A 24840-nucleotide genomic window follows, 5' to 3' on the forward strand; every position below is an offset into this window, starting at 1 on the left:
CAATATCCTCAGATTCATATTTTTCTGAAAATCAAGAAGAATCAGGACATGGCAAATGCAAAAATGCAGCTAAAAGTTGAAAAATATGTTGTACATTTAATCAAACAAAACTGTTATTAAGTCACATTTTAAACAAGAACATCAGGAACTAATATTGTTAGTTTTTTTATTTAAAACCTAATTCTGAATAGTTAATTTGGATTGGATAGCAGTAACATTTAAACAATAATGTTATGATATCACTCAAGGTTCACTGTGATAATACAGAGTTTGTCTCAGCTATTGCTTTGCTCTATTCAGAAGAGACCCTTAATTCAGCAGGTTTTTAGACAAACTGATTTTAGTGATATAGAAGAAGAATAGGGAGGGATGAAATCCTCTTTAATGGTCACACAGAGTGAAATTTGGCCTCTGCATTTAACCCATCCTAGTACCAGGAGTGTAGTACTAGGAGCAGTGGGCAGCTATTGTACAATGCCCGGGGAGCAATGGGAGTGAGGGGGGTGTCCGGTAGGGCAGGAGGTGAACTGGGACCTCTCCAAGTAGCAGTTCACACTCCATATTTTTTAGGTCTGGTCGGGGACTTGAACCGGCGACCCTACAGCTCCCAGTCCAAGCCCATACTGACTGAGCCACTGCCGGACTGATATAGAGGGTGGAAGTAATAAATCAAACATAATATCCGTACTTCTGATTTTGTGTTTACAATGAAATGTCAGCTTGGTAACAGTTGTCCATTATCAGGTTGCATTCCTGCATCATATCATCATTGTCCCCTCTGGTAATGTCTACTGTTACTGAGTATGTGAAGGGCGACATTCAAAAACATATACATAAAAAAAATGAAGGGTTGGAAACGATGTCACAAAAAATGTGTGAAGAATAAAATAACCCAAGGGAGGGGATGTCATGGATAACTTGCACATAAATGCAGAGGGGATCAGCAGATGTCAGTGCAGGAGGTGCGTAAAGTCCGTTTTTAAAAGTGAGGTAAAGATGAGAGAGTTGAGCTTCAACAATAAAGAAGGCAGGCTAATGGAGCAGGGATGGGCTCCATTCTTACCCTCCTCCCATGTGACAGCTGGGATGTCAACTAGATCCACACCAGCTGACGAGCCTGCCCTCCACCCAGCAGTACATTAGCATCTCTTCCAGTGCGTCCAGCCCCCATTACCACTCAACACCCAGCTTTTAGGCTTTGGAGCCATGGGGATTGCCTTTTTAGGAGACACCTGATCACTGCTGAACTACCGGCCGCCCAACACAAAGAAACACTTGATGCGTTTGTTTTCACATCCACCTTGGTACTGAGAAACTCCACGAGTGGGAAGAGAGATTGTATTGAAGTGGAGACAGGTGGTAGCTCCACATCAAGCGGAAATCTTCATATTGTGAGAGCCTGACGAAGTTGTTATTCAGGATGTTTTGGGGCAAGGGAATTTGTTCTTCTTCCTTGGTTCTGTGACCGTGAGTTCGGTTGATGTGCTGAAGAATTACAGCTGAAAGGAGGTAATACTTCAGCTTTTGTTTGTGCCAGGAGCCGTCTAGATCCCAGGAGAAGTGACCACTTCATTCAAGAGAACAACCTCTGTTGCTATCCAGTATGATGGAGAAATTCAAGGCCGCCATGGTTTTGGGAGCTGTTGGTGATGCTTTGGGCTACAGAAAAGGAAGCTGGGTAAACTGCCATTCAGGCAAGCAGATCCAAGAGGAGCTGGCCTCTCTGGGGGGACTGGGGGCCCAGAAACTGGACCCGGAAAACTGGCCCCTGAGTGATGCAACGCTGATGCACATCACCACAGCAGAAGGACTCATAACAGGTACGTTTAGGATTGATGTCAAGAATGACAAAGGATTGATGATTGTCTAAGAGACAGATAACAGTGTGTAACTCATAATATGACTATATCATCAATTGCTGATTTATTCTGTTTTGCAATGTTGAATATCCAATCAGAATCAACACAAATACCTTCATACAGAACTGAAACCTGTAGTTTTTTTATCTGTTCAATAAAATACGGACCTAACATCACATCTGTTTTCATTTAAAACCAGAATAGCTTCTTCTGTACAGTCAATGGAAGCTGCTAATCGCTAACTGGCAGAACATTTTTGAAAGGAAAAACCTGCCTACATACCATAACCCATCACCCAATAGGTCATCAAAGACATAATCTCAGTAGAAACCTTACTATATATCACTCGAACATCATTTCAAGCCCCCACAGGGTGTTGCCGGGACAGAAAAGTCCAAAATAGATTACTTTGGAAAAACGGACCCTCGGCTCTCCTTAACGGAACAATAGCAGGTCAGACTCCTCCATAATCTACCAGTATCAAGTTTGGTTGCAGACTTGCTTCAAAGCCAATGACCGTGGTCCTGTGAAATAGTGATGACATCCATTGAGATTAGGAAGCCCTATTTAGCCACAATCCAGCATGCCTGCACACACACTCACACATCAGCACTGCACACAATATATGATGGAGTGGAATGAATGTTGCGAATGTGAGTGTTTGCTTTGTCAAATATCTCACCAACATCCAGAAAGACAATGTGTAAAAATAAGGATTATTTTCTCAGCTCCCTCTTAACACACCTTTTTTGATAAATGTATACATTTTTATATCTTCGCTCTACCTCCATGTAACAGAATTAGCTAAATCCAGCCAAGAGGGTGACAATCCCCGTCTTTCATCAAAAATGTTTGACTACTTAATTAGACGTGGTACTATTTTGTCATCATAGGCTCTCTTTCTCTCTCTCTCTCTCTCTCACTCACTCACATGTACGCACACAAACAAACAGTACACACATAAACCATTTCTAGCAGGATGGCTGGGGGCTCTGCTCGTGGATCCCTGTTGACCTCATGGTGTGTGGAAGTGACTCCACTCGCTCTAAAGGCATGCTAATCTTTGGTGTGGCAGGCTGAGGCTAAACTTAGCCTTCTGCAGCGCCACTCATCTCGCCTTGCATGCCAATCTTGACTGTGTATGTGTGTGTATGTCTGTGTGTCCAGATTACTGGTGTCTGGAGGACCTGTACCGGGAGCTGGTGCGCCTCTATGTTGAAGCCATGGTGTCGCTGCAGGGCAGAGCACCTGACCCGGCCACAGTGGAGGGATGTGTTCATCTCAAACCTCACAACTTCCTGCTCGCCTGGCATACACCCTTCAATGAAAAAGGTCATTGGAGATTGTAGAGATTTTCTTCTAAAATAACAACAATAGGGTCCCAACCAACACTTTTTATCATCAATTTATTTGCTTATTCTTTTCTTGATTCCTCCAATTATCTTTTGGTCTACTAAAAATAGTATCTCAAATGTCTCAAAGTCAAAATTACTTATACTATGAATTGATTATCAAAGTAGTTGGTGATTATTATTCCGGTTCCGTCTAATACAAATCATTAGAGCTATACACTACCTATTATGAAAATGTTGTTGTGGAAGTGTCCACTTAAGATATGTCTACTTTATGTCCAGGGTCTGGGTTTGGGGCGGCTGCCAAAGCCATGTGTGTTGGTATGAGATACTGGCAACCTGAGAGGATCGACAGCCTGGTGGAGGTCAGCATTGAGATTGGAAGGATGACCCACAACCACCCCACAGGTGACGATGTCAGCTCGTTTGAACCTTTCCAAACAAATCTGATTAGACCCCAGGCTGATTATTGTGCTGCATTTCTAATTATACTTTACCTACAAGAACATGGATTTAATACTTTGCTGAGTTGTAGTTGTCATTACAGTAGAAACAATTGACTTCTGGTGTCACTCTTGGCTTCAGGTTTCTTAGGCTCCCTGACAACGGCACTGTTTGCATCCTATGCCATCCAGGGGAAACCTCTGGTGACTTGGGGCCGTGAGCTCATGAAGGTCATCCCTCGAGCAGAGGACTACTGCAGGAAAACCATACGACACCTGGCAGGTTAGATTCTGTTTCTGTCTTTGTTAGTGAGGGACGAAGACACCATTTTACAGCTTGGTGGATTTATTCAGATCAAGTGAAGCTTATGTAAAAAACGAAACAAAAGCAGTTATATCAAAGGTCACCTATTATGCTAAATCGACTTTTTCATGATTTTTATACATAAATATGTGTCGCCTCTGTGTAAAGAGATTCATAAACTTTCAGGAAAAAATATCCTTTCTATTTTTTTCGTGATCCATTTATCTAAAATCCAGTCTGAAAATGAGCTGATCAGATTTTGGCCACTTTGTGATGTCACAATGTTTTTGGGTTGTGTAACCATTAGACAATAACCAACCAAGGTAACCCCCCAACTTATCACCTGAATCTCCTCCTAGAGCACCATTGTGTTCTTTTTAACCAAATATCTTGCAGAGGGGCGTGGGGAGTGGCACCTTATTTTCATCTAAAGCACATGTGTCAAACTCAAGGCCCGGGGGCCAAATCAGGCCCTTGGTGGATTTAATTTTGGCCCGCAGGATCATTTGTAATTACTATTAGATCTGGCCCGCCGGTATATTGCACGCACACCTTCACTCAATCCTGAGGATTTCCTCAGCTCAGAGCCTGACCCCAAACATTGATGAACTTGCACCCAGGATGAGATGCCAAGTATCTGGCTTAGTGTGCATCACAGAGCAGCAAACTGAGTTTAAATGTTTCTTTCTGCAATTTATTTCTTGCGACAACAGGGCATATTGGGGGAAAATGTAATCATAAGAAATGACTCTGGAAAAGCTGCAGATAGAGCCATAAGAAATGAATGCAACTGATTATTTAATGTTTAATGTTGTTTTTATAAGCAATAATTTAAGCTTAGTTAGTTCCAGGTTTAATATGTGCAATAAGTTAATTTCAATAAGTTTTGCATTAAACATTGAACCAGTCCGACCCTCGACTAGTACCGATGTTTTTTATTGTGGCCCACTGTGTATTTGAGTTTGACACCCCTGATCTAAAGTAGCAGACACAGAATCAGCACTTTTGAAACACTTACGAGACACGGGACCTTTAACATGTGTTTCTTCGGTATAAGTCACATTTTATTTTTCTTACATGTTACTGTTACATGTTTTTTCTTTTTGTCGCTGCTTTTAATTGAACTATTCATATCTTAAACTGCACTGTAACTTTTATCCATGTACTTTTTCTTTTAATGTTTAATTGAACTATTCATATTTTAGACTGCACTGTAAATTGTATCCATGTATTTTTCCTTTTTAATGTTTATTCTATTAGCTTTTCTTTTTTAATGCTTAATGTCTTTCATTTTTTGTAAAGCACTTTGAATTGCCTTGCGTTGAAAAGTGCTATATAAATAAACTTGCCTTGCCTTGCCTTGCCTTACTGAGAGAGCATTAATTGAAACTAGTTATGTGTGATTGTGTGCAGAGTATCAGGAGAACTGGTTTTACTTTGAGGCCAAGTGGCAGTTTTACCTGGAAGAGAGAGAAATAGAGAACGAAAACCAGAACAAACCCACCTTCCCTGATCGCTATGATGCTGAGGAGACAGACAAGGTAAATACTACTTCTCTCTCACAAAAAAATACACATACCGTTTAGCTTACAGAACCCCTCACAGGAACATTGTGCCGCTGTTGCATTGTCTTCATCCTTACAGATTTATAAGCGCTGGAGCTCAGAGGGCCGTGCGGGCCGCAGAGGTCATGATTCCCCCATGATAGCCTACGATTCCCTCTTAGCAGCAGGGGGTGACTGGGCAGAACTGTGCAAAAGATCCATGTTTCATGGAGGTGAGTGCCTGCAAGACATTTCCAAACACAGATAGATAAATCACAGAGCCTGCTCACAGTGACTTGTGTGAAATTGCTCTGTTTTGTAGGTGAAAGTGAAGCCACAGGCCTGATCGCAGGTTGTCTCTATGGCCTCATGCACGGCCTGAGTCAGGTTCCCCCAAGCCTGTACCAGGATTTGGACAAAAGAGAGCGTCTGGAGGAGCTGGGAGAAAAGCTTTACAAAGCAGCATCTTCAGAGAAGTGCATAGACAAGTAATCCTTCTCGACACTGGCCTGCACCCTACTGGCTATCAGGGGAACTGCACAAGGCTACTTCCCTTTGTCCCACACTTCCCTCTCTTTCTTAGAATCCTAATAGTCTATAGGGGCACCATGTCCTTTCCTTGCCTGTACTCCCCCCACTCTTTGATTTTGCTTTTTCGCAGTTCATGAATTGGAAAATAATGCAAATTTGAGGCAGAGGAACATCAAAAGGGAGACCATTTAGGGTATTGAGGTTCAGCCTTTGTCATGACTGCTTTCATTTGAGGTCATCTCTCTGGAGCTGCATCTGCACTCAGTTGCATATTTGTCAACTGATGGCAGGGAGAAATAACCTGTCTCCAACTCATATTATTCTGACAGAACTGTAAGGAAAAAAAAAACTATTCTGCTTTTTTAACTTTTATTTTAACTGAGAATAGTAAACCTCTCAAAATGAATACACGATAATTTCCTTCTCTGGCATTTTCCCTCTTCTAAAGCTAACCAGCATTAACACGAAGCACAAGGTTATGTCGTGTCATGGAGGATCTATTCCTTCAAAACATTGTGCAAACCTTTAATAAACTAACAGATTTTAAGATTCAGTAGTTTTGCATCTATACTCTTTTAATTGTTTGAACGCATAAGATTGTTGATTCGTGCAATAGCATTACTTTTATCTTATACTGTGATAAACTATTATTTGCACTGTGATGCTCTTATCAGGTATAATATTAGTGTACTATTTTGTGAAAGTTACTAGCAATTTCCTGGTCAATATATGATGTGAATATTAAACTGGACTCAGATATATATCACGCATGTAGTGCCTGTCTTTTTTTTTATCTTAACTACACATTTTTCTTTTTTGATGAGCAGTTTGTATCCTATCTTAATTTGCTACCAGATCGCCTCAAAACCCTACTCTGAAATCCCCACTAATAACAAGTAACAATTTCACGCTGCTGGAGCACCTCACTTCAAGTCTGAACATTGTATCTGCTCTACTTTGCTGCGGGGCTGGGAGGAGTTCTGGTATGTCCAGTTCAAGCTGAAGTTCTGTTTATTCACTCAAATAGAAGATTAATAAGTGAGAGACAACATCAAGCTTTTTGGAGATCACTTGGACTAGTTTTACCGCCCATATTTAAAAATTGTGAGGTACCATTTTTACATTCTATAACCTGTTTAGTCTATTTACTACGTTCATTCTCAAAATAGTGCAAGACCAATACAATGCTCTTCCAAGGTACAATTTATTAAAACATAATTGAAAAAAAATATTTTATACAATAATTGAGTTCTGTTAAAAGTCTCAGTGAGAATTAAGTCCAATTTTAACCACATTTTAATTAAATCAAATATTGAAAATCTCAAAACCCTGTGCTCAGTTGACATCACATTGTTGGTTATAAGTGACCTGACTGAAGTAATTACACACCTCCTTACAATTATGCATCCAGCACTGACACTGATTTAATGATTTGCCAATCAGCTGTCTAACTATTCAGGTATGCTGAAATCCAGATTGCTACAAGGATTAAGTTTTGCGTGTCCTTTATTCTCCATAGACCAGATTCTCGGAAAAGCAGTATCAGCCCTGATGCCAGTAAGTTGAGGAAGTTGATTAGAGACCGCAGCTGCCGTCCTGTTCTCCGAGGGATTCTGGAGAGTCTCCTGCATTACCTTACAAAGGATCTGCCCATGAGGACCAACGGAAACCAATATGGAGAGAAGCCATGGTTCGATGTTGTAGGCGAAAGTTACACCGATGTGCCTGATCAGGAAGTTGGGCAAACTCAACTTCATATAAGTTGCATCATTTTTCAGCCATCTGAAGAGCATAAAACGACCAACGGAAAGAGTGCTGGGACCAGTTTGAACATTCCTGAAAGATGCTGTACAGAACGACCGAAGGACAGATGGCCAAGCAAGTTTGGAGGAGATATAAAAATAGGAGGCTTAATACAACGACGTCTTACCACATTCCAGCTCCTCCAATCCAAATTCATACGCTCCACACCTAAACCTCCCATCACCCACCAAAGGGAAGTAGGAACTCTGTGCTCTGGCAGAGCATTGGCAGCTAATGTGAACCACTGCAGAGACAGTGAGAATGTCATCCACAAGAGGGACCGGACTAGAAGAGGACAAGGAATGAAGACAGGGGCCAGTGTCAAAGATATTGTGGCCAAGTTTGCTACAGCTGAGCAGAAAGAAAAGGGAGAGAACATGCTGAAGAAACAGCCAATCACACCAAGTCTCATCGGAAAAGGGATACTCCTGTCTTCATTAATGGAGAGGTTTGAGAACATTGCCACTGTATGTAGGGGATCTGACTTAAGAGGTTCACATGAAAAGCCTTCTGCAAAAGTCAAGGTGTCAAGTAATATAAAACAGGGGATATCTTCTCATGAAACACAGCACCGAAAGGCACCAGATCTGCCTGTTCACAAACACAACCAACAAAAGCAGAAGAAAAGTAAATCTGTTGGACATCAGTTGAATATAAATACATCTACAAATGGGCAAAACAACAAACAGCAAAGACCAGATCAGGCCATAGACTTTTTGACAAAAGTAAACTCAAGCATGGAAGAAAAAGATAATTTGAAAGCAGAACAAATTACGCAAACAGTGGGCCACCAATCAGGTCAAAACTCTGAAAGCCATTGCTCATTAAACCAGACAGAACAAACTTCCAATAATGATGGTAAGGGTTGGAGGACAGAGGATTATGAGGAAAGTCAGACTATAGCTGAAGAAACCAGAATCACCATCAAGTTAAGATATGGACATCCAGAGCTGCTCTGTCTATCATCTGTCACTGAGACGTTGCTCACAGAGCCTTGTAGGCTTCTTCCACAGGTAGAAGACGAGGTGATGTTGCATGTGGCGACCATCGTGACCTGCTGTCCTGTGTGGTCCACCTGTGTAGATTATTCTCCTAAACTATATTCCCTGGAACAATCAGAAAGCCCAACCTTGGAAAAGATACCAAACATGAAGATGGAAGTTTGTCATATAGATCTACAAAATGTGAGAATAAGTGACACAGCTCCTTCAGGGAGATGTCAAATAAAGCCGAAGATTGAGGACACCTCTTCATATACAAGCCTCAACCCAATGGACGAGAGAGCAGTGGAAGATCCAAGTGACACTGCAGCTCTTTCAGGGAGATGTCAAATAAAGCCAAACATTGAAGAACTTTCTTCAAATACAAGCCTTAAACCAATGGAGGAGAGAGCAGTGGAAGATCCAACCAAAGCTATGAACGTTCAAAAAAGGACGCCCATGTACGTTATCCCATGTGTTCGTAGGTTTGGATTAGATGCTGCGGATGAGAGTCAATCAGGACCGCACGCAGAAATCATAACTCCTTTGGATGGAACAGGGACACTTAAGTCTGATAGTTCTATAACTGCTTTTGACCCTGGATTGGTGCTAATAGGAACAAACGTATTTCCTCCTAACAAAATGAAAGGACAAACCCCAACTGAAAAAAAAATAACCGGCAGTAAAGCACATGAAAAAGACAAGGAGGCCGGAGAGGGAAGAGAGGATGTAACAACAAAGGACATCAAATATAGTGTGCCACAAAGTTTGAGACTTTCCGAAGACAGTGCCATTAAGGATGCATTTGAAGACACCGGGATTTCTGCAGTAACATTAGCAAATATTCAACCTGAGAGACACAGTCCTAAACAGAGACCAAAGTACAAAACAATCAACTATGGGGATCCTTCAGTCAAACAAATATATAAACCCAAAACCATACGATTTACTGACACCTTTAACTTCTAGTTTGGTAGTATTTAACAGTGAGTGATGCACACAGGAATGTTGTACAAGGAATTCAAATTGTAGTTAACCTGAATGTACCCTCATGCGTTAGCAACAATACAAAGTTAATACAAAGTAACAGCTACAGAAACGCAGTGGAAACAACAAGTGAACCTGGTGTTTTTAAGCCAGAAGCTAGATCATACTAGAAAATGTAACACTTATCTTGTGTATAATTATCACAACATTGTTAATTTAAAATCTAATGTATAATTTAACAGGTTGACATATTCATAAAGGCGCTTTACACTATAGTTCACCTCAATATTTATTTATAGCAATGATAACGTCCAAATAAACTACTACAGTTACACTGGCACTCAAGAACTTATCAAGGTTGTTACAAATAGTAACGTTCCTCATATTATCAGGACTGTTAACTTCTTAGGCTGCATGGAGCCTTACATGTTATGCTGTGTATATATATATATATTTACATGTATAAACATATCTGATAGGAGGACTGAACGTAGAGGTAAAGAGCTAAACAGCTTTACATTTGGAAGGTGAATTATGATTTAATTCTGTATTAATCTATGTTAATCCATCCATCCATTTTCATCCATCCCCTCTCCATAGCATCCTTTTCCAGCTCCTCCTGAGCGCTCACAAGCCAGATTATTTTAGTGTCAGGTGCATGCTGCTTACAGTTTTTTTCAGTTGCTAACACAATAAAATGACACATAAAGCATAGTTATTAAAACTCACACTCAAAGGGCAAAACCCCAGCTTAAATCTCCAAACCTCTCAACACATTTTCAGCTCCCCAATTTGCAATTCCACTTGGTACGTTTTGCAAGACACTGCCCACGGTTCTCTAAGTAAGACACATTTTCAAAACACTGCCATTATAATTGCTACACACATGAATCAATTAACACATGCCAAATTACCATAAAAACAGAACTTATTTTTGTAAAAATGTTAACTCTTCACAACAACAATGGATGTATGGATAGCAGCAAGTGGGAATATGTAGAGGGAGGATAAGTAGTTGAAGAGTTATTTGCAACGGTTGAAGCTGTATGACCGTCAGGCTATAGGTGCATGCTTCTTCGGAATGTTGATGAGGGGCTGTGGCCAGACCCAGATAGGGGACGAGATGCAGCCTAAGCACTTTTCTTTCCTCTGTTTTTTGTTAAAAGATTGATTTTTCCTCAATGTTTTCCTTTCGATTTACTGTATTTGACAGAGGCATCATTTTTGTTTACAATTGTAACTATGTGTTGTGCATGACTGTTGCACCAATTTGTTTTGGAGAAAAATAAAAGTACAACAGTATATTTTTGTTCCTGCACTTATTTTTGTAGACTTGAAAAAAATGTATATGCAGAATTCTCTACATACAGAACGACCTTAAAAGATGAGTGTGCTTTATCACAATGGTGTGTAGGTTGGACAAAGTGTCTTCACATGAATAAAGTGTTTGCCAATTGGGTGCAAATGTTTGGTTTTGGTAAGTGCAGTTAGTAATTCTGCAGGATATATGAGGTGCAAAAACCTTTATTCAATGATTTTAAATATGATAAATTGGATTTTCAAACCATGCTTGAAGCTCAAATGCACGAGTGCAAAATACATTATTATACAAACCGGCTGCAGTGTATACAGACTCACTGACCCAGACACATTGCCAAATACATGGTCATGAAGGTTACAAGGCTTTTTATAAATTATTTTCAATCAAATATAAAGAGGAAACTGTGGTGATGCTCAAAACAGATGAAAGGTTGCAAACAGCTTTGACAAACATGTCACATGTGGCTGGAAACTCATCCTATTCAGAGATCCTACCCCGCCCATCAGCAGGATTACATTACTGCTAAAACATGAGTCTGAATTTGCACTTACTTACTCTGGTATTTTCACAAGAGGATAAGAGACCGGGCCTACATGATCCATCATCCGTCCATCACAAGGCTTATCCTGATAGCAGTGGCGATGATCAGGAGTATGGTGTTGTTATTTACTGTCTGTGTAGGGCAGAAACGCTTAAATCAAATTTGAAGTAATTTGATTAAGGTAAGTGCTTTTCTACATTCTGAAACAGTTGGTACACCATACAACACAGTGATATATACATATTTACACACCTAAGTAAATGATAGTTGTGGTGTTTATGGAAATGAATACAAAAAGAATATTAGTGCCACATGAAACATACATCCTATTTAAAAATGTCCCTTACTTAAACTCATTTGAGTACAAATTAACACACTAATAACATTTGTTTCACCACGTGGTTTCCCCCTTTCCCCCCTCTAAATAGGAAACTACAGGAAATTGTTAAAATACAGCAATACGTAAACATAACAACCCTTAGGCTGTCATTTTACTGGAGTCCTGCCTGGAAGTGGATGACAGCTTGGAGACACAATAAGCTCTGCTCCAGATTCTCTCATTAGCACATAATCAAATTGGAATCAATCTGGTGATTTCATTAACGTTTGCGTCATTTTCAATTGCTGTCACCTTTTCCATTATGAATAAGATGTTCCCCTCTGTGATGTGCTGATGCCAGACCAGACAGACACATTTGACAGATGGGTGTAATATGTTTGAATTTATTTATTTTCATAAGCTTGTCATATTTGCAAATCTCTGAATCACCTAAAGACTGTGTATATAAAGAAATCACCCAGTCATCATATATGTTTGAGTCAGGTATATTTGACTGACTGTAGCAGCAGCTCAGGTGAGCAGGTGGCTGCATTCAGGTGCTGAGCTACGTGGCTGCGCTGCGAAGGGCGCGGCTACTTAGCATGTTTGCTGCCTTTATGTGTCGTCGGACACACAACAAGTACCTCGTCGAAGTAGTAACCAGTTATGTAACTGCTAATCTACATGTTGAGTTAAGCATAGGAGCACAAACATTAAGATCAGATGCATAACAACAGTTTTGAATATAACTATATTTCAGACACATTGGCCTAGATCAATATAAGTACAAAAACAAATAATACAATAAATACCATTAAAACATAGATGCGATCATAGAAGTTGACAAGTAGGCTATAAAAGTTAAGGCTACATTAACAGAATCTTCATATAACATGTTGGTGATAGGCAAACATAGTGGCAACATGAGGAACGCTTCAAGAATGTGGGTAACTCTGTCTATCTGATACACTTTTCTCAGATGCACTTCTTTTTCCAACCAAAGTGCCGTGAATGCACCACAGAATCAGGACAGCATCTTGCCTTTCCTTGAGGACAGCACTGAAGTGGGATATTCCGGGAATCACTCGAAAGCAGCATTAGGTCTGATTGACGTGTGGCGTCCTGGGGCCATTACGTCACGAGTCCGAAATCTTCCATGGAAGTAGTAAATTAGGTCGGACAACGAGAGTATAAGTGACTTGTGGTTGCATTCATGTAGTGGTTATCTGTGGATGTTGTTATCGGAGCTTCAATCCGGTTAGTTACACTCCGAGCAGCAGCAGGTGCATGCGGATGGCGATCAAACTCAAACTCTACTCTCTACACACAGCTAAGACATCGGCGGATCATTAAAACAACATTTGACGAATTGGACAATACGAGTACTTTGCTCAAGGAATCGCTAAAGAATGTTTTTCCCGTCTTTCCCGTTTCGGGAATAGCATGGAAAACTGCAGGAAAAAAGGCAGCGATCTCGTCCCCGTCTTTCCGCACGCAAACATGGAGAAAAGTTAAAAGCGAACTTTAACTTAAACCAACCGTGACTCCGACGTTAATGTGAACTTTATCATTGTTGTTTTGACATATCTTGGGGGAAAACAACAACACGGTGGATTCATGGTGAGACTCTAGCACAGATTCTCAGGATATCACCGGAGAAGAAGAGGCAATGGAGAAGAAGAGCAAGCCAGCCCAGAGGACCCGCTCCCCGGACGGTAGCGCCAGAGACAGGGTGGACAGGTAACCAGGGCTCTCTCAGCTAATAAAACCTTTAAAAACATGTTTCATCGATATCTGGAAGCCAGTAACTTAACTGAAAAGTCAACTCAGAAACAGCTAATTGTTTTATTTCTCATTTTGTTCAAATTGGAAGCAGTAAGGTTAGCTAACTGACGTAAACTACTTTAAACCGTTGACGTTACTTGAGTTGTTAACAAGCGGCTAGTCTTTAATGGTTACAGGTTGTGGTATTTTAACAACTTTCAAAACATGTTTGTAGTTTTAAACCCATAAAGTTCAGTATGCAATGTGTATGGATACTGAAACATTGTTGTACTACACTTTACAGAAACATATGTATAGTTCCCTTAAAAGTGAACTCAATTGTAATGATCTGATTTAAACAGACCTATTGGAACATTGTAAACAACTTTACATTTAAAATAAAAAATAAACTACCTTCAGGAAGATGATGTTCACTAAACTCTCTTAGAGTGGTGTTGATGCAATGGTATGGCCATCATAGAGGTTGTAGAAACTTTGTAGCTCTATTGAAGTTAATAGTGGTTTCCCCAATTTATATCAATGAGGGCAATCGAAGTATTATAAACTACAGCCTCCAAAATGAACATTAAGTTCAATCAACACCTTTCTAAATCGGAACATAACTTTCAAAAAGGTATACAGTTGTACGTACCTAATAAATTGGCAACTGAATGAACATGGGACTGGAGTGGATTTGCCCTTGATAAAGTGCAGTTGACTAAATTTGTCTGCAAGTAAACTTAGGCTGATGATCTATTTTCTGTGTAGATGATTGCAATCCACGCTCTTCATGGCAGTACATTGAATTACTTATTTTTTTGAAAGGGAGCTGTTGCACAGTTCACACAAACGGTGATAACCTAAACTAACACCTGCAATCAGGTGCCACATTCACACACTCCAGGTTGATAACGTGTGCCCTTCCTTCTGCTTTGACAACAAAGTCATGAAAAACATAGCATTTGCATGATGATGCCTTCCTTTGTTTTCACCCAGTATTTGGAGAACAACACTAGTAAGAGCCTGTGTAGTAAAGGGATTAAGTCTGTTAAATATTTTCAAAACAGATGTAGCAGCCTGCATGTATTCTACAGGCATGACTTTGCTCTTGTAAAAGGGTTAAGCTGCAGGAAGATTATGGTGTTACCTAAGGCATTAGGTTGATCCACCTACTGTACATACACAACTTTTTCATTTAGAACCAGATGTAGGTAGATGTAGCTAATGTGAATACTAATTAATGACAATAATTGTGTGACAATAACTTTCAAGTGCTTTTTTACTTTACTTTTTACAAAATGTTTATAATACCAAGTTCAATATTTTAACTGAATTATAAATTAAATTAAATGTTCAGCCAAAGTTGTTTAGTTGTCTTCAGTCTTTCTTTAAATCCAATCAATTACATCATGGTTTACAAGGAAAAGCACATAAACAGCTGACACTGCTCTCATGTGAATGCTTGGTGATTCAGGTGATGATTGTGATAAACTAAATCAAAGAATCATTCATCCTTTTGAAGTGTTTCATTAAACAGTTTCTAACTCTTTTTGGCACAGCGTGGATCCGTATGGCTTTCAGCGCTCTAAGGACTTTGATTACGAGTTATATGAGGAGCTCATGTCTGAGTATCTAGTGGTGCTGACCCGACGTACCATCAAGTGGTCCAAACTACTAAAGGGGAAAAGAAGAGTGCAGAAGAATGTAAAACGTGAGTGCTAAAATTGAACACGGCAGTATCTTCACATACTGAGCACACAACATAAAACTGAACGAAACCTAACCTCTCCTTCAGTAAAGCGCTACGTACGCAAGGGGATTCCCAATGAGCACCGGGCTCTGATCTGGATGGCCTCCAGCGGGGGTCAGGACCAGCTAGAGAAGAACCCAGGATACTACCAGTCCCTGCTCGGAGCCCAGCATGACCCTAAACTGGTGGAGACCATCTGCACAGGTCAGACTGCAAACTGTTTCTCATTCAGTCCCACGGCATTCAGTAGAGATGCACCAATCGATCGGCAGCCTTTCAGAACCGTTCGGCCACGCCCTGTGACTGATCAGTCTCTTGTATTTCATTTTTGGCCTGTCAAATTGAAACACATGGCAAAGAATGTCACTTATAGTTCTTAGAAAGAAAGAAAATCAGAATCAGCCAAGACAAATATTAATCAGTGCACTCAAACATCCTTAAAGAAACCTGAAACTCTGTGTATCTTTCCCAATTTGAGTCCCACGTTTTGCTTCGCATTGCCATTTTCATCATGTGGTCCAAATGAATAAAACAACATTTTACAACCCAAGTCAGGGAAATCTTTCTAACCCTCTGAGGGTGATTGAGTCAGTGTGCTGATGCGGCTGAATGCTGGCTGGTTATTGCTGACTGTAGCCCACAGTGGCAGACACACTACAGAGCCACAGCCAACAGTCGGCTACACTGATGATTGGTGTTCAAAGTCATGACACTTTGTATTTTCTGGCATCCCCTTTGTGGCTTTATGAGTAAGTGAGACTGTTCTACAACCAGACCAGCTCCCATGTTGATGTTTCCTCCTGTCAGACATTGACTTGGCATACAGACAGAAAACTGCAATGTGTTAACGAGTATGTGAGATAAAGGAGTCCAGGAAAGCCAGCTTGAGTAATAAGTGTGAAGTTGAGTTATATGCTTAAACACTGCTCAGTGGGTTATAATAAAATGACCAAGGACTGTGTAAAGTTATCCTGAGCACAATCTTTTTATCCTCTCTCTCTGAGATTACAAGGTAAACAACACTTTAACCGTAAGGACCTGGTTTCAAAATAATAGACCATGAATGTGTGCTCGTATGTATTTGAAGAGTCTCCAAGAAGTTAATCTTTGCACTAGCCATGGGCCCCGTGTGTGTGTGTGTGTGTGTGTGTGTGTGTGTGTGTGTGTGTGTGTGTGTGTGTGTGTGTGTGTGTGTGTGTGTGTGTGTGTGTGTGTGTGTGTGTGTGTGTGTGTGTGTGTGTGTGTGTGTGTGTGTGTGTGTGTGTGTGTGTGTGTGTGTGTGTGTGTGTGTGTGTGTGTGGCTTATTGTCAAAAAACAGCATACCGTTCTGTTTCTAATTCACATCATTTCATCTTTGTTGTTTTTTAAAATTGTATCCTTGTAAAGTGACTTTGAGTGCTTAGAAAGAGCTTTAGAAACCTAACTTATTATTATAACTGTGTATAGCATAAAGCAAACTGTTGTGCTCTTTATTTGAAATCAACATGCTCTTATGCACCGATCAACACACAAAGCAGCTCTGAATACTTGTTTCTTTGGTGTTTTTTTTCCTTTTAGACTTGAACAGAACATTTCCAGACAACGTGGCGTTCCGCAAGACAGCCAACCCATGTATGCAGAAAGCTCTGTATAACGTGCTGTTGGCCTATGGCAACCACAACCCAAATGTGGGCTACTGTCAGGTAATATCACTGCAAAGATCCAGCCTTAAAGGTGGGGTAGGTAATTTTGGAGAAACCAGCTCGGGTGCGCTAGAATTCGAAAATACACAGCCAGAAAAAAATCTGCCACTTCCTTACAGAGCCCCTCCTCCAACACACACGAACGTGACCAATGAGGGCACGAGATAAGTTTGTGAACAGATGGAAGGCTGACAGGCAGGTAGGCCATCCAGATATTTTAGCCGGGCCGGCTAAAATGATTGGTCGTGCTGTTTACAGTACTACGGCTTCCACAGATGACATTCTTTTATGGATGTTTTGTCAAAGCACTTAAGATATTCATTTCTATCGGGATGTTAAGAGCATTCCATGGAATATAACAAAAAGTGTATCTCGAGCCGGTTTCTCAAACTTACCTACCCCACCTTTAAGTGTATTTTGATGAATATAATATTTTTACAGCATCTTACACTTTTGATATCAAATCATGCAGTTTTTCACATTGTTTGTTTATTGCGCTGTATGACTAACATTTTCAATGAAGGCTTAGGACTGTTTTTGAGCAGGCTGTTTGTGTCAGTATTGCATATGTTAATAATTACCATGTGAATGGCAAATCTCATTCACCAGAGCTCGTCCAGTTTGCTTTGCAATTCAAATGACAGCAGGGCTTTGTTGACATCTACATTTCTTATGAAGTATCACTCGAAAACATCCGTCTGTAACCAAACTCAGGAAGCCTGATCTGGATTTCATGTTTTTGTTTTGGTGCTGCTTTGTTTCATTTCCAGCATAAATGTCCTGCTCTCTCTCCTGGATGCTTTATTAAAGAGCTCTAGGGCACGATTTCAAGATTCATGTGACCATGACCTGAGTTTGTGTCTTTTTCTGTTTTCCTTCAGGGGATGAACTTCGTAGCAGGGTATCTACTTATCATTACAAAAGATGAAGAGAAGTCCTTCTGGCTGATGGATGCACTACTTGGTAGAATCTTACCAGGTGTGTATGTGTGTGTAGATGTTGTAGTTGTCCCTTTTCTCTGAGCTAAGAATAATCCTGTTGGTCACATGGTCTTTATCTGGCCAAGGCTTAAGACCTACAGTACACTTCCTTTGTATCATGCACTCACTCAAAGTAGTAAATGTCACTATGAATTAAAACTGTTTTCCATTTATCCTGTTGTTTACATTGATGTATTCAAATCTGTTTGGAAGAGCAATGTGTAACTCACAATGATGCTTCTGTGTGTGGTTTCAGACTACTACAGTCCCGCCATGATGGGGCTGAAAACGGACCAGGAAGTGTTGGGGGAACTGGTGAAAGTGAAAATCCCCGGAGTGTGGCAGACCATGATGGATCATAACGTCATGTGGAGCCTCGTGGTGTCCCGATGGTTCATCTGTCTTTACATAGACGTCCTGCCAGTAGAGGTGAGTGGTTCTGTGTGGGTTTCATAGTGCGGACACAAGGGAAGATTTGACATTTCCACCGCAATGTATACAGCACATTGTATCCTGATTAATTCAACATTTTAGGAAAGCTTGATAACCGACAGTGTGGAAAGACAGACATACTTTCTGGTCATTTGCATCGGAATCAAGTTTAATGGTACGTTTACACTTACAAGGAATTTTTTTTTGGTGTCTGGTGGTGCGAACATAAACATTCTATGAAAATATGTTGAAATAATAGTTAAAAAAAAAACTATTTTTAGGAAACAATTTAACATTCAAAAAGGATAACAAAGACAAGTATTTATCTAATTGAACTATACAAAGAACTGTAAAAGCTAAAAAACTCAAACACTAAAAATAGGACAATATTTGGAAAACTACAGTGTATTATATTTGAAAGTTGAGGGCTGCGCAGACATGAGTGCAAAAATGTGCAAAATGCAGTCAGAGTTGAGCATGAACATGGCTCACAGTATTAAGAAAGAAAAAAAGATGTTGTTCACATGATGTGCATTAATGTAATCCATAATGTTTGTGGGGTGGATCAAAAGTCACTGTTCAGGGGCTGAGGGTTTCACATGATGTAGGGGATAGATACGGTATATGAGAAAGCAAAGGTGTTATAAACTTAACATTTTGGTTGATAAATTGTTTCTCATTTCTCAAACAATAAAAGCTCTTCATGTGATTTATACAAGAGCTGCTTTTAGTGGATTCAGATATAAATATATATAACTCCTGTTGTTCCAATAGCCAGCTCACCATGTAAACAGTCCTTGCTGTTGCTCACTCCCTCTGTTGGTCTGGGGATGGGCGTGCTCTGTTATGTCTGTTTTCCAAATAACATACACAGAGCTCCAGGAGGAGGGCGTAACACTTGCAGATGTTCACAGTATTCACTCCAGATCCCCCCTCCCCACACAGACACTGCACTGACACTTAATACTGCAGCCACAAGGACATTATTCCTCACTAATGTCCCACCCCTAGTCCCTAGATGTATTTAAGGGTTCCTCCGGCAGTGTCCAAGTTATACTCTGCTCCATTTGAAAGGAGTAGAGACCATGGTTGTAAATGTATAGTTTAAAGGTAGCTGGTAAGGAGGTTCAATGTAAGGAAAAGAAGAATAATTGGAGTAAAGATAATACAAAGAATACATTCCTCACTTCCCTTAATCTTTACACTGAAAAGTGCTTTCTTTTTTGGTGCATTAGAAAGTCATTTAAATCACAATTTTCCTTTGGTTTGCAAAATAAGCTACATTAATGGGATCCCCAGGTACTTGTTTGAGGACTCAGTTAAAGTGGACCTATCATGCTATATTTGAATAATATATTGTAGGGCCATACCTAGGGTTGGGTATCGTTTGAATTTCCACGATTCCGATTCTACTTTTCGATTCCGGTTCTTAACGGTTCTCGATTCCGATTCTTTGAGGGGCAGGGTAAAAAAACTATACATGCTTCTTCCACCAAAAAAATTACATTTATTCGAGAAACTTTTACACAGGTTAGTTTAAAGTAATATTCACATAAATCAGTCTGTTTATATTCACTGCTATGTGACTGTAACCTGCGAACCACTGAAGCTACAACAGTGCAACAGTCCAACTTTTAAAAACAGTTCTTGTTGAGAAAAACAAGCATATCTGCCTTCTCAGGCATACCGGGAAGAAATGTTTGAACATTTTGAAGTAAAATGCTTCAATCTGGTGCACACGCAGAATTACTAGAGACTAGATCTAGGGGGTACAACTCTAAACACCCATATGAAAAAGATCGGTTTACATTTTAATAATTAAATAACAAATAGCCTACATGTAACGCATTTTATTTTTGTTGTTCATTCATATCTTATTTTACTATTTTATTTATGCATATTTTTTTATCTCCAGTTTAAAACGATATGTCTATAGTTTACATTGGAATGATTTCAAACCTGTTTTATCCCAATAATTATAAAGGAGTGCCTTGGAAATATGTGTTTACATAAATTGTGATCAAAACGTTTGAGACCCACTGAGATAACTTAGACTAAAGTGAACTATCTAAACACTCAAGAGTCCTTTACCTCACTGAGCTGTAGTTATCAGCCTCAGTCTGACTGGAGAGGACTCTCCCTCCACATCATTGTAGAAACATCTTCTTCTTCCATTAGAGCAGCTAGCACCAGATGCTAATAACAACAGCGCCGGTTCCAGTGCACCCTCCCTTTCTCCCTCGCTCCCTCGCACTTTGGCTGTGAGCTGCGGTTGCCAGATAAGCCAACATCCCCCATTTTCATCACTTGCAGCGCCCATCGTACAGGGCAAATGAAAAGTGTAACCGGGATGAAAAGGGTGTTACATTTACTTAATTATGAATGTTGTTACATCAAGGCCGAAAATTAGGATGAGCACCAACGGTCAAAACATTTTTTTTTTTCTCCCAGAGCTGTCAGCGCAGCGCCTCCACAGATCTGGCGCCCTAGGCGAACATTTATAATGTCAGTGAGACGGGCCGGCCCTGGTCTCAGGTTACACTGTAGGAAATGTAGATACAACGCTACATTTCCCACCCCGCTGCAGTCATGCAGTAGGCTACGGAGAGCGGCGAGAAACAGTTCCTCAGGAATCGAAAAGCGGAACCGAAATTCACATTTCTAAGTGATGCCGTTGGAATCGAAATGTTGGAACCGGTTCTCGGTACCCAACCCTACCCATACCTATATAAAACATGTCTGTTTTTCAAAATACCAAACGGATCATGCATTTTAGCCATGCCTCATTTCGCTCTATTTGCTCTTTTTTTTAGCCCTGTTATTGCAAGGGCTGAATCTGAGAAGTCTTATTCGCTGCTTTTGTGGCAGACTACAGCGCCACCTACAGGCCTGGCATATGTACTACAGCGTCTCCAGCGCTTTCGAACGGCAATGGCCGTGGCTGTCTCCTCCTGATAGGTGGAGAGTTGCCCATATAGGCGGAGCTCCTCGTTTCTGACGTCAGAGATATTTCAAATCTGTATCAGTCTGTATCAGATCCGTTGCAGCCCCATTTTTAGAGATTTGGATATGGAGTAAAAGAGAGAGGGTTGTGTTTTCTGACACTTGGTGAGTTCCCTGACACACCGTGGACACATATTCATGTATAAAAGACGTACAAAAGTGCATTTTGCATGATAGGTCCCCTCACGCTGATTTGGATGACTTGTGTAATTCGTGGAGAACCGAAGAGTTTCTATTTGGGGGGGGGGTCCGTCTCACGGACTGATGGACAACTTCTCACTTCAAAACATAGACTTTACTTTACTTTTATTAACGGCCGCCAATTGGATATTTTTGTATCCATCCGCGAGCACGACTAGTGGACAATGACCCCTCGCTCTACGCCTCATGTACCTGTTTGCTCTGCTATCACGTGAAGGGTCTGCTAAGAAGCGACCAACAGAAGACAAACAGAGGAGTCACATGTTGTTGCACATCAGTCATGCGCAAATGCGGCGCACTTCTGCGCTGTAACACCGCTGCGAGGGTCCGGCGAACTAATGCCCCTTTGACACCAACGCGGTTCCAGGGCCGGTTCGGAGCTAGAGCCTGATAAGCACTGGTGACGCCATGACGCAGCAGCAGCACCAGTCGGTTGCGTAAAGCAGTTGGTAAAGCAGACGTAAAGCAGTAGAAACTATTTCTCTGACGTCAGAAAAGGTGTGCTCCGCCTATATGGTGAACTCTCCACCTATCAGGGGGATGAAAGGTTGGGCCACGGCCATTGCCCAACCTCTCATTCGCATATAGGCTGTCGGAAAGCTAAATCTCCCCCAGTCACATCTTTGTTTTTGCCTGTTCTTGCCAAGATGTCTGAGGGAGTTAAACGTTGTGCTGGTGTTGGCTGCAAGAATCGGAACAAGGGACTGCATGCAATGCCATCCCTGGAAAAAGACAAGAATCTGTGGCTAGACTTCATTTTTAAGGGACATGTGCCAGAAGACTCCGGCAGATTTCTGCTTGTGTGTTCTAAACATTTTACCACGGACATGTTTATGAACTAGAAAAACCCTTGATTTATAACTTAACATCTCTGTCTCCTATTGATCTGAGTATATTATAAAGAATAGCCAGTTAATTGAAGCATTATAGCACAGGCCTTTGTCAGATGGTATATTATGCTTTTTTTTCCTGCTTCGAATAGTTCGCTCTTTTTTCACCATACCTGTGTTTGCATCACTGTTTAATGCTAAGTACATTAATATAAAATGCTGTATGCTGAGGTAGCCAGTTTCATTCTTGTTGTCTCTCTGCAGACAGTTCTGCGGATCTGGGACTGCCTGTTCTACGAGGGTTCTAAAATCCTATTCCGCGTGGCCCTGACTCTGATCCAGCACCAGCAGGCTCTGCTGCAGCAGGCCCAGTCCCTGCCGGATGTCTGCCAGAACTTCAAGCAGATCACCCAGGGACCATTTGTGGAAGAATGTCACACTTTCATGCAGGTAAAAAAGGAGGAATCACATCACTGCTTTTTATTTAAAGGTCAACTATTGTGCAAAATCCACTTTTTCATGTCTTTTATACATAAACATGTGTCCCCTCTGTGTAAAGAGATTCTGAAAGTTTCAGGAAAAAATATGTCCTGATCCATTTATATAAAAACCTGTCTGAAAATGAGCTGATCAGATTTTGCTACTTCATGTCATGTTTTTTTGGCTTGTGTAACCTTTAGCCAATCACCAACCACCCACCTTATCACCTGCATCTCCTCCTAGAGCACCATTATGTTCTTTTAACCAAATATCTCGCAGAGAGGTCTGGGGAGGAGGGGCACCTTATTTTCATCGAAGTAAAAGACAGAGAATCAGCACTTTTGAAACAGAGGGGTTTATGGGATGCTACAAGTCATGATCTGTTTGGTATCATGACACTTCAGACGCATGTTTTGTATATATTTGAGAACTATATTGATGAAAAACAGTATAATAGGGGACCTTTAAAATGTTATCCACTGGAGGAAAGACCAATCCGTATAAAACGGATGTCCATTATTATCAGCTGCCTTTAATCCGATAATCCTTGTGTCTTTCCTAGAAAATCTTCACTGAACCAAGAAGTCTCTCCATTGCAACCTTGAGTAAGCTGCGGGCAACTTGTCGATCTCGCATCAGTGCAGAAGAACACTGAACCAACGGCCTGTTGCTCCATTTCAATACACATTCCACCGGGATGAGCCCCGAGCGCTCGTTTGCACCTTCTTCTTTTTTACTGACGCATGAATGTCACAGTGACTCTCACATGCTGTTGAGGTTGTGTCATATTTAAGACAATTTTACAGCCCAAGTGTAACTATGCTGTGAAATGAGAATATTCTTAGCGATGTATGAGCTGAGCATTCCATTGGGAATTAACTTGTAGTTGCTTGCTTTTGTTAAATGATGCACTTTACTCCAGAAAGTCAGAGACACTGTAGAGAAAAAAAGATTAGCAGCCAGGTCAGATAAATGTGTCGGCCCACTGTATTTCAAATTGATGGTAAATGAAGACTGGCAATCGAATGCTGTAACTGAATGAGAGTTATGCAGAAACAGATTTTCAAACATTTCAAAATCTGAATAATGGATTATTGTCTGTGTTCAATATTTGAGCAAATGTCATAGTATGCATAATTGATATCATTTAAAGATCGAAGTGTAACTAAGAAAAAGCTGCTCTTTTCACACAAAGGGGTTTCCTGTTTGTTCTGTGCAGGGTTATTATCCTAAACTAACACGAAAATAAGCAGTTCAATCAATTTGTGATATTGAACCACAACATATGAACATACTTGACATTCCAGGAGATGGTGATATTGCTTCACAATGAATCCCTGATGTGGATGCTGTCTAATTGTGTAGAGTTTAATGACATGACCATGATTTATAGTAATATATCAAATGTCATTTAACCAAGCAATCCCTCTCAGGTGTACTGTCCAATTAAAAAAAATATTTAAATATTATGAACATTCCTACAGTTTTCTAACCCATATATATGTTGGTATGTTAATCATGTCACATGCTTCTGGGACATTTAACCTGGCTCTAACCAAACCGAACCTTTGTTGGAAAACTGACACTGAATTAAACCAAAATAAAAAACGAAATTCAAACTATAATGTCATTGGTTTTATGTTTAGAAGGTTTAGGTTTTGTTGACTAACATTTTATAGACGTGATATCAAATGTTGTTTCACTGTTCACTGTGTAAAATACCACACACTCAT

The 24840-nt window shown here is 40.5% G+C and overlaps 3 protein-coding genes across 5 annotated transcripts in view; 2 read left to right on the forward strand and 1 right to left on the reverse strand.

Moving 5' to 3' along the window:
• The window catches only part of tmco3 (transmembrane and coiled-coil domains 3), a 37049-nt gene extending 22610 nt beyond the window's left edge, over positions 1-14439 (reverse strand). Inside the window, exons 1-2 of one of the 3 annotated variants that reach the window (XM_071206657.1) lie at positions 14401-14439; positions 11680-11797 (exon numbers count right to left, since the gene is read on the reverse strand). The gene's annotated coding sequence lies outside the window, so the exon portion shown is untranslated. Of the gene's footprint in view, positions 1-5537; positions 5608-11679; positions 11798-14162 lie in introns of those variants that run through there. The other 2 variants (XM_071206655.1, XM_071206658.1) reach the window with 2 other exon arrangements.
• adprhl1 (ADP-ribosylhydrolase like 1) lies at positions 1122-6799 on the forward strand. The gene is made up of 8 exons (XM_034109605.2): positions 1122-1391; positions 1538-1820; positions 3027-3191; positions 3494-3619; positions 3797-3937; positions 5372-5499; positions 5603-5735; positions 5825-6799. The coding sequence occupies exons 2-8, from the start codon at positions 1604-1606 to the stop codon at positions 5992-5994; spliced, it is 1080 nt and encodes a 359-aa protein (XP_033965496.2). The 5' UTR covers positions 1122-1391; positions 1538-1603; the 3' UTR covers positions 5995-6799.
• LOC117466432 (growth hormone-regulated TBC protein 1-A-like) lies at positions 13040-24726 on the forward strand. Its single transcript, XM_034109659.2, has 8 exons — positions 13040-13724; positions 15308-15459; positions 15544-15702; positions 17057-17181; positions 18063-18159; positions 18418-18590; positions 22892-23077; positions 23670-24726. Exons 1-8 carry the CDS (start codon positions 13654-13656, stop codon positions 23760-23762), a joined length of 1056 nt encoding a protein of 351 aa, XP_033965550.1. The 5' UTR covers positions 13040-13653; the 3' UTR covers positions 23763-24726.
• Positions 24727-24840: the final 114 nt, after the last annotated feature.

This window comes from Pseudochaenichthys georgianus, chromosome 3 (genome assembly GCF_902827115.2).
Source record: "Pseudochaenichthys georgianus chromosome 3, fPseGeo1.2, whole genome shotgun sequence".
In the NCBI taxonomy this organism is placed as follows: Eukaryota; Metazoa; Chordata; class Actinopteri; order Perciformes; family Channichthyidae; genus Pseudochaenichthys; species Pseudochaenichthys georgianus.

Excerpts from the sequence above, each read along its gene's own strand:
- adprhl1 (XM_034109605.2), top strand. The coding sequence starts at position 1,604 with ATGATGGAGAAATTCAAGGCCGCCATGGTTTTGGGAGCTGTTGGTGAT. Across the intron at positions 3,192-3,493 it reads TACACCCTTCAATGAAAAAG|GGTCTGGGTTTGGGGCGGCT; the intron begins GTCATTGGAGAT and ends CTTTATGTCCAG. Across the intron at positions 5,500-5,602 it reads ATGCTGAGGAGACAGACAAG|ATTTATAAGCGCTGGAGCTC; the intron begins GTAAATACTACT and ends TCATCCTTACAG.
- LOC117466432 (XM_034109659.2), top strand. The coding sequence starts at position 13,654 with ATGGAGAAGAAGAGCAAGCCAGCCCAGAGGACCCGCTCCCCGGACGGT. Across the intron at positions 15,703-17,056 it reads GGTGGAGACCATCTGCACAG|ACTTGAACAGAACATTTCCA; the intron begins GTCAGACTGCAA and ends TTTTCCTTTTAG. Across the intron at positions 17,182-18,062 it reads CAAATGTGGGCTACTGTCAG|GGGATGAACTTCGTAGCAGG; the intron begins GTAATATCACTG and ends GTTTTCCTTCAG.